General features: G+C 58.4%; 1 protein-coding gene across 1 annotated transcript in view; it reads right to left on the bottom strand.

Annotated features, from left to right (window-relative positions):
* Nucleotides 1-326: 326 nt before the first annotated feature.
* IGFBP4 (insulin like growth factor binding protein 4) overlaps nt 327-13,195 on the bottom strand; it is a 30,354-nt gene continuing 17,485 nt past the window's right edge. Inside the window, exons 2-4 of the mRNA XM_073326022.2 lie at nt 4,317-4,480; nt 3,596-3,730; nt 327-2,689 (exon numbers count right to left, since the gene is read on the bottom strand). Of these exons, the coding sequence (XP_073182123.1) occupies nt 2,555-2,689; nt 3,596-3,730; nt 4,317-4,480 (434 nt within the window). The 3' untranslated portion in view covers nt 327-2,554. The remainder of the gene's footprint in view (nt 2,690-3,595; nt 3,731-4,316; nt 4,481-13,195) is intronic.

The raw sequence follows: 13,195 nt of genomic DNA, 5'->3' as shown, positions 1-13,195 counted from the left end.
TGACTTCCACAGGGACATGCCCTGAAACCCCAGACCTCCAGCAGGGAGTGGGGCCCGCTCACAGGCTCCCCGTGACCGGTCATTGGCAGAGATCGCCACAGGCAGGGAGCCCAGGTCAGACATTTCAGGCCCTGTATACGACTCTCCGGACAGGGAGAGCCTGTCTCCAAATGTACCCTCTGCCTGCCTAGATACACCCTGGAACCCGCACCCCCAGCCGGAGCCCTCACCCCCTCCTCCACCCCAACTCCCTGCCCCAGCCCAGAGCTCCCTCCCGCACTCTCCACCCCCCATTTCTGGCCCCACCCCAGAGCCCGCACCCCCCTCCCGCACCCCAACCTCCTGCCCCAGCCCAATGAAAGTGAGGGAGGGGAGGGGAGGGCGAGCCACCCAGGGAGGGGGAATGGAGTGAGCGGGGCCGGGGCCTCAGGGAAGGGGCGGGGCAGGTGTCCGGTTTTGTGCAACTAGAAAGTTGGCAACCCTCGACACAACACACGTCGCCTGGCCGTTAGAGGGGGCGGGAGAGCTCCAGGGGGGCCAATCCCCACCGCCCGCTGTCCGGCTGCTCCCGCAAACCAGGGCTTTGCAGGGGAAACTTTGCCTTAGCTCTGCAATAAGAAGGAAGGTCCTATTGTTGGGGGGCGACAGCGTTCCTGGGCTGTGCTGAGAAATAACCCTGCGACTCCCCCCGCCCCGTACGTGCTCATGGCTGCCTGTAATGGCACTGCTGTGAGGCTGAGCGCTGGGGCCTCGCTGCATGTGGGGGGGGCCAGCTCCACGCAGCCCAAAACCAGGCGGCCGGCCTCAAAAACGGCGAGGCTGGCTTAAAAAAAGGGAGATCTAAAAGAGATCGATTTGGGTCTCGTTTTATTTGTCTTCTGGGTTTGCAGCCTTTCGGGTGCCCCTGGGTCAGCGTTCAGGCTTTCCCCTGCAGCCAACAGGGCGAGAAATGTCCCGCTTGTTAAGGCCCACCAGAGTTCTCCCCAAATCGCATGACTGCGGGGACTCTGAGAGGCAGATCTCATGGGGCTCACAGTAAGTGCGAGCGACGAGCCAGGAAAAGCTGGAGAGGGATCTTGTGTCCTTTGCTACCTGCCTCCCTGAGACCTTCTCAGACGTCTCCTGTCACCCACCCCACATGCTCCCACCCACATGTATGTCACTGACACAGATACACACTGCCTTGTGTGTCAACAGGCCACATCAACACAATCTAGGAGCTCGGGCACATCACAACAAGGGGGCCTCTCCTGGCTCACCCCCCCCAATCACCCACACATGAACTGCCTGGTGGGCAGCCCATTAGTATTCCTCTTGGGGAGGGCTGGCACTCCCCTCCTCCCTAGACAGGCAGGTGTGGCAGCAAGGTCCCCCCCTCCCCAGTACTTACCTGACCTGCTGGGGTGTATCTGTTTGGGGCGAAGGGGAACAGGCCCACTGCACGCGTCTCTTCCTGCCATACAGAGTCCTCTGCTGGGTGGGGTTGGCAGGGCCCCCAGAGTGGCAGGGCCTGGAGTTAACACCCCATTGAAATGAGCGGAGCAGGCCCCCCTGTCCGAGCTCTTGTTTCAGGCTGTCTGAAGACTCAGGAAGATCTCACTGCATCCGTAAGTAGCACTTGGGTCATATCATTGCGCGTTTCTCTGCCATCATGAGGGTTAGCAACTTACTTCTTCTTCTGCCAAATGAAAGCGGAGATTCGGATGCAATGACATGGCTCCCAGTGCTGGGGCCCTAGATACAAGCCTGTAGTTCCCACGCCTTAATCTGGCAGGCACAGGAGAAGGCATGGGAATGCAGGGAAATCCTAGCACACCATATGGTGAAACCACATTGAAAAAATGGGGGCAGTAGGGGGTAGGGCTGCGAATCCAACAGTCCTGCAGCCACCCTGAGCGGGGCCATGACCCGGCATCTAATATGAGGCAGATACTTCGCGGCAGCACTGAGGCGACCCTGGGAGCCTGTGTCTGTTGCTCTCCATCATCGGACTTTGGCAAAGTGATCGAGAAAGAGCCTCTCCTTCCCTCTGGCTGCTGCAGCACATTCCCGCGCCTGCCCCGGAGACAGCCCCAGGGCCAGCAAAGCCACAAATCCACGAAGCCCCCGCTGGCTGGGGCAAGCGAGAGTAAAGTGGGAAGTTGTGCGGGGTGGGGGGGGGTCACACCGGGAGGCTGGCCAGGGGCCGGAGAGGCTGAGGGGTAACATACCCCTGAGTGTGACGTCCCTACAGTTACTCGTTGCTAGTGGTCATGTTGGCCTGGAGGCCTAGCCCCCACCCCTCTTTCAGCCAGGGCGGCCCCTGTCCATGCACAGAGCCCAGGGTAGAATTGCAGTGTCGGAATCAAGGGGCCCGCGGGCAGGGGGTGCAGGGCAGAGCGGCTCTGAGGCGCAGAGGGAGCGAGGGCATTAGCACATCTTGGCATCCCCCGAACCCAGCGAGGTTTGTTTGTGGTCGTGTCCCCTTCCTTTCCACTCAGAAACAGCACCAATGGGTTGGCTCGGCCCCGGCCGGTCGCCAAAGAAATCTCCCTGTCCCCCGTTTACCACCAAGTCACTCTCGCACGCCGTCCACGGACTGGTGGCAATCCAGGTCACCCTTCAGCTCCGGGCTTCCCGACAGCTTGATGCCAGTTTTCCGGTCCACGCACCAACACTTCCCACGCTGCCCGTCCAGGGCTGGGTGGCACTGCGGATGGGAAAGGAGGCTCTGGTTAGTCCGTGCCGCGCTGGCAGAGAGACACGTCCGGCCCTGGGCTGGCAGAGGGGCACGTCCGGCCCTGCCCTGGCAGAGAGGCACGTCCGGCCCTGCCCTGTGAGCATGGGGAGCCGAGTCCAACAATACAGCCAGGGCCGTTCTCTACTTTCTAGACATGATGGGCTCCGTACAGGGTCCATTGACTTCAGCAGGCTCCCGATGAACCCGACAGACTGCACCTTGCTGGCCCAGGCCCCATAGTCCCACTGGTTTCAAGGAGGGACTAGAACCCGCGCCAGGTGACGTGCTGGGCAGAGCCACTGTGGGCCTGAGGCAGAAGTGATGCTGAACGGAGGAGGTGGCTCTCTGCAGCACCGTTCGGGCTAGTGGCGAATGGATGAACTGGCCCAGGCGGGTCAAACGCCTCCCACCATGTGGGTGCTCCCAGTGGTTCTTTGCCCAGCTTTTGCCCCTTCCGGGCGAGGATCCCAAAGCACCCTCTGGCGATGATTAATTCATAGCCTGGCAAACCCTCTGCGAGGCAGGGGTGCGGGCACCGGGGTCCCCTTTGGAGACAGGAAGACCGGGACCCGTGGAGGTGAAGGCTATGTTTTCCGTGGTCATCTCCACTAAGTTTGGGGGCCCGACTTGAGACCTCTGGGGCCTGGCTTTCCAAGGGGCCAAAAACAATGAGCTGCGGATGCTGAACACCCCAAATTAGGGGCTGTAGCTTGGTCCTCGGTCACCCAGTTGGGCTAGAACCCAAGAGTCCAGATTCTCATGCCTGTGGGTCAGCCACAGCCTTAGCTATACAATGGGTGTGTGCCCCTCTCCGGCTGCCCTTGTCCCCGACACCCAGGCTGGGGATGCTGCTGGCAATGGGGGCGCAGGCCGTACCTGTTTGGGGTGGAAGTTCCCATTGCGATCACAGTTCGGGATGGGGATGATGTACAAGTCCTCGTGGGTGCGGGTCTGGGATGCGGCCAGCCTCTCCAGTGCTCGGTGTAGCTCGCTCTGACACGACCCCTGGGCCTGCACAGAAAGCATTGATCGGAGCCCAGCTCAGGGGAGGAAGAAGACCCCCTCCCTCATTCCGCCTATACAGGCTGGAGCCATCCTCTCCCATCAATGGCCAGATACCCACCAAGTGGCAGTGAGCTTCCTCCCTGGAGGAGGGGATGGCTGCAAACACCACCCCCCCTCAGCATGAGAGTAAAATCCCCCTGGGTGTTTGGAGAGCCCCACTCCCTGCTTTAGCCCCTGTAATGCCTGGGGACCAAGGGGACATTGCTCATTTCCCCTTGGTCGGGGTCGGTGTTGGGGGAGCGCGCACAGCCCACCCCAGTAGCGAATTTCCTTTTCTGGGGTGCAGTGAGCAGTGAAAAGCTAGTCCCCGGGTTAACAGGATGGTGCAGCCCTGGCAAACCAAAGCTACCCTATGCTGGCTGCTTGCACGACAGACCTGCCCACTAGTCCCCGCTCTGCAGCCCCAAACCCCAGTCACTTGCTGGGCACTGAGAGGCCCCAGGGGGTGAAGGGAGTGGATCACAGGCCCGCGCAGCAGCTGCCCCCAAGCCAAAGGGAGTGGGCTGCCAGGGGAGAGGAAGGGGCATCTCACTATCTGCCTCGTCTCCTCCCGATGATGCGAGTTCCCGTTGCTCCTCATCTTCACGCCGCTGTTCACCCGGTCGCGGGTTTTTGCCTGCTGCTTCAGGAGACATTTCCTGTCCTGGATGCTACATGGGCTGAAGCTGTTGTTGGGGTGGTCGATCTCCTCCTTATCTGCAAAATCGGAAAGCCAGGGAGAGAGGGGAGCTGTGATTCGGGCTGGCTGGGGCAGGAGCCTCGCGGAGCGATACCCAGGGACTGGGGACAGCTCTGCCCCTGGCCAGCTCCCCCTCCCTGCACATCCCTGCCCCCGCCCTGCCTGGAGGCGTCAGGTAAGTTGGGCGATGGCCCTGGTGCAAAGCTGCAGGGAGTTTGTTACAGGATTGACTCAGCACGTGGCTCCCAGGTGCACTTAATATGCTTTGCACAGGGCCCCCGGGCGCACGGATAGCGAGGACAGGGCGTCTGCTCAGATTCTCCCCGAATGCCCCAGCCGTGCAGCATGAGAGCCCAACGGTGCTGAGCCGCACCCAACGCAGTGCTGCTGGGGCCGCATACCCTGTCAGGGAAGCCTGGGCCAAGCCTGGTTCGGTGGAGCTTGCTCCTGTCTGTGGTTCTGCACCGGCAGCTGGTGGTGACCTCTGTGAAATGAAGCCCCAGGCCAGCTCCAAGCGAAGCCTTTGCTACAGACACCCGCATTCGCGTGTTGGTCCCACTCGACAAACGCCCCCATCGAAAACCTCACCCCCGGGAAGTGCCCCAGCGGGGCCATCCCAGCAGAGCCCCAAGCTGGAGGAGTCCCAGGGATTCAGCAAAGCCCTGACGTACAGGGGTCACGGACGTCAGCGCCTGGCTGGACCAACCTTCCCACCTCCTGTTGGGGGTGAGGCGTGGCCAGACTGGAAGCGTTGCTCCAGCCCCCCGGGCGCGCTGCCTTCCCCGGGGTCACACGCGCAGTGTCAAAGCAGGACAGAATAACACGAGACTTTGACTCAGATCGTTACATGGGGCTGTGGCTGGCGATTCCCTCTTCCCCGCTGGGTGAAGGCCCAGCCCGTTAAACCAAGCCCAAATACCGCGCGTTAACGGGGATAGAGAAGCTGGCAGCGTGAGCTGCTTTCCCAGCCGCCTACAGACACTAGTGCGGAGCTGGGCTGGCTCCTCATTCACCAGCCAAGACGAGGGATTTGTCCAGTTCCACCAAACCAACGTTTCTTGCCTAAATGTCACCCAGCCGCTTCATAAGTTCAGAAACCTTGGTTGCTTTTCATGGCACTTCAGGCATTTCCACCTCACCTTTCTGACTAGTCTCACTGATCTGTATTAAATTCGGGCCAGGTGTGGACAGACTCAGGAAGAAGAGTCTAAACAGACAAAGAGGCCGGAGAAAGCCAGGATCCGTCTCCCCATTTCATAGATGGGGGAACTGAGGCACAATGAGATTACGGACACACCCAAGGCCATACATTGAAACAACAGCACAGATGGGACTAGAACTGAGGTCTCTTGAGTTCCCGAGCAGGGCCACAGCGCTCGATGGCACGTAGCCAGGGCGTGTCGGCCTGTCTAGCTGGGCGTGTCTCTGTCCCCCCATCACTGCAGTAGCCACACAACTCACACACTTTATTTATCCAAGACGGCAGCTCGGTGCCCGTATCCCCATTGGAACTGCAGCAGCCGACGAAGCAGGAGGGAAAAGCTGGGAACTGATGCACCAGTGAGTGCCAGGTTAGTGCCCCGGCACTGGGCCTTTCTTCCTCTCCGTAACTCTGAGGCCATCCTCCTCTTCGTTCTTCCAGCCATTGGCTTGGAGGGAAATTCACCAGGACGGGACGCAGGAAATGTCCTTTTCCCTCCTGCCCAGCTTTTGTTGTGGCCCCTGCGGGGAGCTTGGTGCCAGTGAGTTTGTTTCCATGCAAATCTTCCTAGTGCCGCTTGTCACTGCTGGATTTTCCCAAGCTGCCTGCCACGGTGCCCAGCAGCTGCCCGGCCTGCCTCTCCAGAACGACCACGCCACTCGCTCAGGGGCACCTCCCCAGCAATCCCGACTGCAGCCCAAAGAGACAGTTTCATAAGCAGCAGCCAGCTCTGGCCCCCAGCCCCACTCCGAGCTGGCCCACTGACAGCCCCCTTCTGGGCGAGTTCCCGGCTCCGTTTCTGTGCCCAGTTCGTTCCCTCCCACCGGGACTCCAAAACGCTTTTGCACTCGAGCCCTTTTCCAAAAGGGCTGAATAAAAGTTTCCATCCATTATGTAAAAGTTGGCCTTGCTCCCGGGAATGTACGTAGGATACAAATGGGTTCGCACATCAGCCTCTCTCCGGAGCAGCCTCAGCAGTTCAGCGTAACCTGCCCCTTGTGCAGCCATGGCGGGGCAGGGGGGCATCAATAGTGCCTGGCTTAAAACTGTCTTCTCCCCCAATCAGCATCCCTCCTCCAGCTCCCCATACGGCCGCTGCTACCTCCACCCCCACACCTCTCCCCCAGGCCCCTCTCGCTGCCTGGCCCCAGCCGCTTGTCAGCGTTGACTGTTTTTAAATGACAAGCTATAAAGATACAGTGTTTGCCAGCCTGGTTGGTTACTGTGGGGTGGGGCGTGATGCGTGGTGGGTTTCAGTCATTGGTTTGTTGTTGTAGGGCTGCACACCGGTGCTGTTTTCATGAGAGAGGAGCTGCTCGGGTGTGCTGGGCTGCATACCGGGGTTTGTTACTGCAGGGCTGCATGTAGGTGTTGGGGGTTTTTAGCGGTAGTTGTTCGGGGTGCTGCGCGGCATACCTGGGTTTGTTATTGTAGGGTCCCCTGTGACGTATGCTGGGCTTTATTATTATTGGCTGGCTGATGACAGCTAGCCCCCAAAGAGGGGCTGTCCCAGTGACCCCACCCCCATCCTCCCATGCACCCCACCCTTCCCTCCTGCCCTCTAGGGACGGAGAACGTCCCATCCATGAGGACCCAGAGCTTTCGCTGGGGTCCCCTGTGCGATATCCCGCGTCAGCGCTGACATCCTGCATGTGGCTCCCTCCCCATGCCAGCAACATTCCCCCCCCACCAACAACATCCCCCCACCCCCGGCTCCGGAGGCCCCTCGGGCCAGGCGATGTGTCCGCAGCTACGGCCCAGCAGCTCCCTTTGCTAACGGAAGCTGGGGCCCGTGGCAGGACCCCGTCTGACAGGAAAGGCACGGCAGGCTCTGTGCAGCGCCAGGACCCCCACCCCACAGGCCGGCTGGGACAGTCTCTCCGGCTGGCGTTTCCCCAAGAGATCTGTCACTACCCGGGATGGTAACCACAACAAACTCCCCCTCCCTGGCCCCCCACCTCTATGTCTACCTGCTAGGCCCGAGCGGGCAGCAGGCCAAGGAGACAGCTACACTTTCCTCACTTTGCTCTGGGTGCACCCAGCAAGGTGGCCGGGAGGCCAAAGAGGGATCTGCTCAGGGGCCCCTAGCTCATGGCATACCCCTCGCCCAGGGCATCTCGGTGGCCCAGGCTGATCCCCGCTGGGAAAAGGGTTTAATGCCAGCACATTGCCCGTCCCACGCATCCCTGATCCGAATCTGGATTGGCCAGATCTCGGGGCGCTCTTGGGACGAGCGTTTCCCCCGTGCCTACACAACCCCACGGACTGAAGTGGAGTGACGCCGGCTGCCACCACCGCTGTATTGAAGCCCTGCACTGAATGGGACGCGGCTTCACTTGCGCCCGCTGGCACGGTCGGCGGGTGCCATGCGGGCTGCGCTGGATGAGTTTGGCAGGAAGGAAGCATGGCCTGGTCTGGCCCTAGAATGGCTGGAGTCCTGCCAAGGGGAGAGCAGCAACAGCTGAACACGGCTCCTCCTTCAGCTCACGCGGGAGCTGCTTCCAGACCCAGAGCTCACAGGTTTAAGTCCCAGATAGGGACTGACTCCTCGGAGAAAAGCCGCGCAGGCCAGAGCTCTTCCGCTGGGCTCCCAAATTCTGGAGACCTGGAGGTTTTAGAAACCCCCAAGTTTCTCCAAAAAAGGGAGACGCCCCAAATCAGGGGCCACCTCTGAAAAGTGAGGCCCGAAGGGCCATGAGATCCTCCAGCTGGGCTGCACTAACGAGGCAGGAGGTGGCAAATCATCCACCTTCCCAGCCCCGGCGGCTTGCGGCGGACCCAAGACCGTGCCCATCCATGCCAGGGCGGGTGCCTGGAGCGATGCTTCTGTCCTATTTGCACCTGGGATAAAACAAGGACACCAACCGGAGGCCTAATGGGCATCGTTACACAGTAACGAGCTCCGGCCCCCTGCCTGCCTAGATGGCTCTCTCAGTGACGGGCTGATTCAGACCCCCCCTTCCCCGCTTTCGTTCTAGCACTTTATCCCTGCGGCATGGAAAGCTGGCGCCGGTCTCCGCCAGGCCCTGCACATCAGCTCCTTTCCCTGGCCCAGCCTTTCGCTCTGGAAATGCACCGTGTCCAACGAGCTCAAGTTTCACTGTCTGAGCTGCAGCGACATCGAGAGTCCTGAGAGCCAAGAGGGACGGGCTGGCCGGCTGAGCACGGCCTCGGGCTCAGGGGAGTGCTGCCCGCTGCTGGGGGAGCGCTGTGGGGCTGCCCTTCCCCAGTGATGTCCTGCGGCGGCATGAAGGGCGAAGGGCAGCCCCAGCGCACCCACCAACCAGCCCAATAAGTGGCCCTGAACTTTCATCGACCTTTTGGGCGGGGTTCACAAAAGTTCAGTTAAACTACCCCCCCCACCTCAACCCTCCCCCCGGTTCCTTTCCAGTTTCACTGTGGCCTCTGCACCATTAGTGCCCTGCTCTGGGATGCCAGACACAGTGAGGCCAGATCCACTAATACTTCCCCTTACAAAAATACAGCCTGGCTGGACGGTGTAAGGCCTCTGGGGCTTCCCTCGGGATCCCAGGAGTTTGGAGCCACCACCTGGATCCCGCTGCACCACACTGGCCATCCCTCAGGCAGGACACTGCAGCATTCGAGGAGGTGCGGGGAAGAGGAATGAGAATGATCAGGGCCTGAAAAGACTCTCCCAGAAATGTGATTGAAAATATTGGGATCGTTTGCCTTAGAGAGGACACAAGAGGGGACTGGGAAATAGTGAGTAGTCTAGAGAAGGGAGGTCTGGACTTTCTGCTCTCCCGGTCTCACAACCCAGAAAGAAGGGACCATTCAATGAACCAGAATGGGGGGCCTTTCCAAACCAATGCAAGGAAATACTTCACAGAATGCATAATTAGACGGCAGGACTCATTGCCACAAGATTTTTGAAGCCAAGATCTTAGCAAGATTCGACGAGGGACTAGACCAGTACCTAGCTAAGGAGAGCGATTGTAGTAAATCCTATAACAAGAGCTTTAGAAAGGATATTAAACCTCCTGCTCTGGGGTTTGTGCTGCTCTCTAACTACAGGGGTTAGAAACAGAGGCTGTTGACTGCAGGTCTCTGGCACGTTCCTCTGACGCTCGTGGTACTGGCCAGATGGGATCCTGCCCGGGATGGGCCTCAGGCCTGAGCCAGGGCAGCGAACAGACGGGCCTATCAAATGGGATGGGAAGTTTAGATTCTCTTGTGCCGCTGTGCATGACAGTAGATTGGCCTGGCCTAAGCCCCCCACCCCCGCTGCTCAATTATCTCTGGATATTGCTTTGACGTGTGCTTACAGTGCACGCCCATGGGTACACACGCACGCGCACCCAGGCATGCACAGTCCTGTGGAAACCAAGGACATCAACAGTCACGGAACGTGTGAGCCCCCTTCGCTCGCCCTTGGGGGAAACGCCCCTAAACCCTTTGCCGCTCACTCAGCGTCCTCCAGACTCAGCGAACATCGGCTGGGCTGGGATTCTGACCTCAGCGCCGTTCCCATGGGCCCTCTCCACCTTCTCGCCAGACCAGCCAGTTGGCAGCAGGGCAGCCCATCCTCTGGGCTCTGCCTCAGTCAGACGCTCCGACATCCCTCCCCACGGTCGGGGGCGCTGCTGCTCAGCCCAGGTCCAGCTGCTTTGCCAAGGGGGCAGGCGCCGGAGGCCAAAGGTTTCTGCTCCTTTGAGATCGGACAGCATGTCCTTGCTGAGCGGAGCACATTGTGGGAAGCAGGATTTTCCCAGGATGCTCTCTGCTGTTCCCAATGTGGCCCGGCCCCCTTTTTGTTTTGTTTGAGATTCATTTACAAGCTGTCACTTGCCAAAGGATCTTGAGCCTGTCCCTGGGACTCCGGGGAAGGAACTGGGCACAAAAGGCTGCATCCAGGGTGGGAAGAGGCCAGGGCCAATGACATAGCATGCCTTGGAAATGGGACATGGGGTTTGCATCTGCAGACCTTCCCGTGCTCGTGTGGCTGTGCGAAAGTGGGAGAGCCATGCCCTCTGCTCCGGGGAGTCAGAAACCACCAGGCATTAACGTACACCGAAGGGGAGAGTGGGAAACAATTCTAGGAATAAAGAAGTTAACCTCAAGCAGAGTCCAGTTCTGAAATCCAGAGTCTTGGCAGCCCGTCTGGGGGAAGCGCAGCTCCAGGACTGCAATACCGGACGCTGGCGGCTGGGAGATTTGCTGTCATGGGACCAGAGCTGGTTAGCGTAGCATTTTTTAAAAGCTGCAGGTCCCTTTGATTTCAAGATCCTTAAAGCTCTATGGTTGGTTCAAACAACATTTTTCCACTGCATGTTCCGGGCTTTTTCTTTTCTGTCTTTGCCATGCAAACCGTTTCCACAGCCGCAGGGCCGAGCCATCGTGTCACTAGCGAGGTCTCCTGCTTGTGACGGCCGCGTCATGGGCTCAGTCTGTCAGCAAAGGGGGGCAGCACATCTGCAGCCACATACATTTTGAAGATGTGCCGATGAAATAAGAAAGTGCATTCTCTCTCTCTCTCTCTCTCTCTCTCTCTCTCTCTCTCTCTCACACACACACACACACACACGATTTGCCTGGTTTTGGAACCCAGCTCTGTGGAGGGTTAAAACTATTCAGTGGTGGATTTTATCCTGACTGATTTGGGCTATAACAGAAATGAGACAGGCCCCAAGAAATCTGTTCACTATTGGACTCTGTTAGCCCAGTTTCATAGAGCAGACAGATACAGAAACACACGCTGCTTGTAACAGGGTGTAGCACGGTCCAGTTCCACGTGCAGTTACAGCTTAAGCGAATCAATCGTGCAGAGGAAGAAACAATTTCCTAAAGAAATTTGGTGAAATGCCATCAATGCGCAAAACGATAGAAAGCCCCCTTGATTTTTAAGAAGTGTATCAGAACTGTAGTTTTTCTCTCTCTAGTGCCTGGGACCTGTCCTAGGAGTCAGATTTACACGCCTGACTCCCACAGATCCTTTAGAAAATTCCCAGGCGGAAATGGTCATATGAAATAAGGCAAGATTTGGTTTTAATCATAACACCAAATCTAACCTGCTCAGGGAGATTTTTGTACCAAACAACTCGGTTTCAGCAGAAGCAAAGATGAGCTGTGCTGACTTCACTGAAAGCCCTCTGTACACAGCGATGGTTCCTGGCACCAGGAGGTGAGAAATTCTGCTGATTTGCCAAACGCTAGCAGAGTTTTACAGATAACTTGGCCAAAATCTGAAATCTGCCTAAACCAGCCTGGTAATTTGACCTGCTGGCAATCAATACCTGGAAGGGACGTGCCAAGGTTATCTCCTCCTGCACTTCACTGGAGTGCGGTGACTCCTTTCCATCACATAATCACACCTCTCCACCGGCCAAGATGCCAAGTACAACAAGGGGACACGAAAAAAAACATTCAAGCCGCAAACTGCAAATGCCCTTCCTGTGCTGTGACGACCTCCCTCTGTAGCCTCCACTGCAGGGCTCCATCCAGCTCTGAACTTCACCCAGCCACACGGGGAGGAGAGTTTTCAAGGCAAGGGCAAGCAATGACCTTGCTCTCCTCTTTGGAGGAGCCAGGCCTGGACGTTGGTGCAGTTCTCTTCACACACAGGGAGGAGAGAGAAGGGGAGCCACTTTTCAGGCTTCGTCTTCGCTGCCACAAGAGGAGGGGTTTTTGGGGGTACACTGAGCTAAGAACACCAGGGCCTCGTCTCCACCGGGGAGAACTGGCTTGATGTAAGAACACACTTTTTTTGCAGTGAAAACAGCCTCGGGAACTCAGCCCTGGATTTGACGCTCCTCTGTGACGACAACACAGGATGTGGGGTGCCCGAGGTGCGCGAGAACCCCACCAGCATTGACGTGGCCTGAGAGCAGCCGGGAGGGGTCACGTTCCACAGCCCGACTTCCTGCTAGCCACGGCCCCAGCAGGCTCTGATCCTGCCTCCACTTTGGAGACTCGAGCCACAGGCGTTGCTCACCCCTGCGTGACTCCCAGCCTGTGCCTCACAAGGCCTGGGGGCCAGGGAACCGCTTTCCCCCATGGAGGATCCTACAGGGAACTCTTTAGACCAAACTGCAGGGATGCCACCAGATGCAGTGAGCGCCTGGATATTCCACCTGCTTCAGCAGAGACAGCATGGGGTGGATCAGAGCTCTAAGCCTGCAGACGCTGTGCCCGAGGGAGAGAGCTGCACTGCGAAGATGCAAGAAGACAGTCCCGGCAAACCAGGCTACGCAGCAATGTAGGGAACATTAGCTCCAGGTCTGGAACACCCGGCAGAACCTTTGCTAGCCCAGCCTTGGGAAGCCCACTACAGACACTATTAAGCCACCCAGCTGCCACCCCCGGCTAGAAGTCGGTATCATTAACCCCATTACAGATGGGGAAATTGAGGCACTTAGCGGGGCGGTGGCTCAAGTCACTTGACCCCAAGGTCACAGAGGGTGTCGGGGCAGAGGCAGGTTTTAAACACAAGAACCTGCTGCCCTGAACGTCTAAAAAAGGAACAAGCCAAATCTAAAGGTAACGATAAAGGAACCTTTTCCCAGCAAATGTC

The sequence above is a fragment of the Lepidochelys kempii genome, chromosome 27 (genome assembly GCF_965140285.1).
Source record: "Lepidochelys kempii isolate rLepKem1 chromosome 27, rLepKem1.hap1, whole genome shotgun sequence".
Lineage (NCBI taxonomy): Eukaryota > Metazoa > Chordata > Testudines > Cheloniidae > Lepidochelys > Lepidochelys kempii.
Note: the sequence above shows the minus strand (reverse complement) of the source record. Positions and strands in the feature narration are given on the sequence as shown.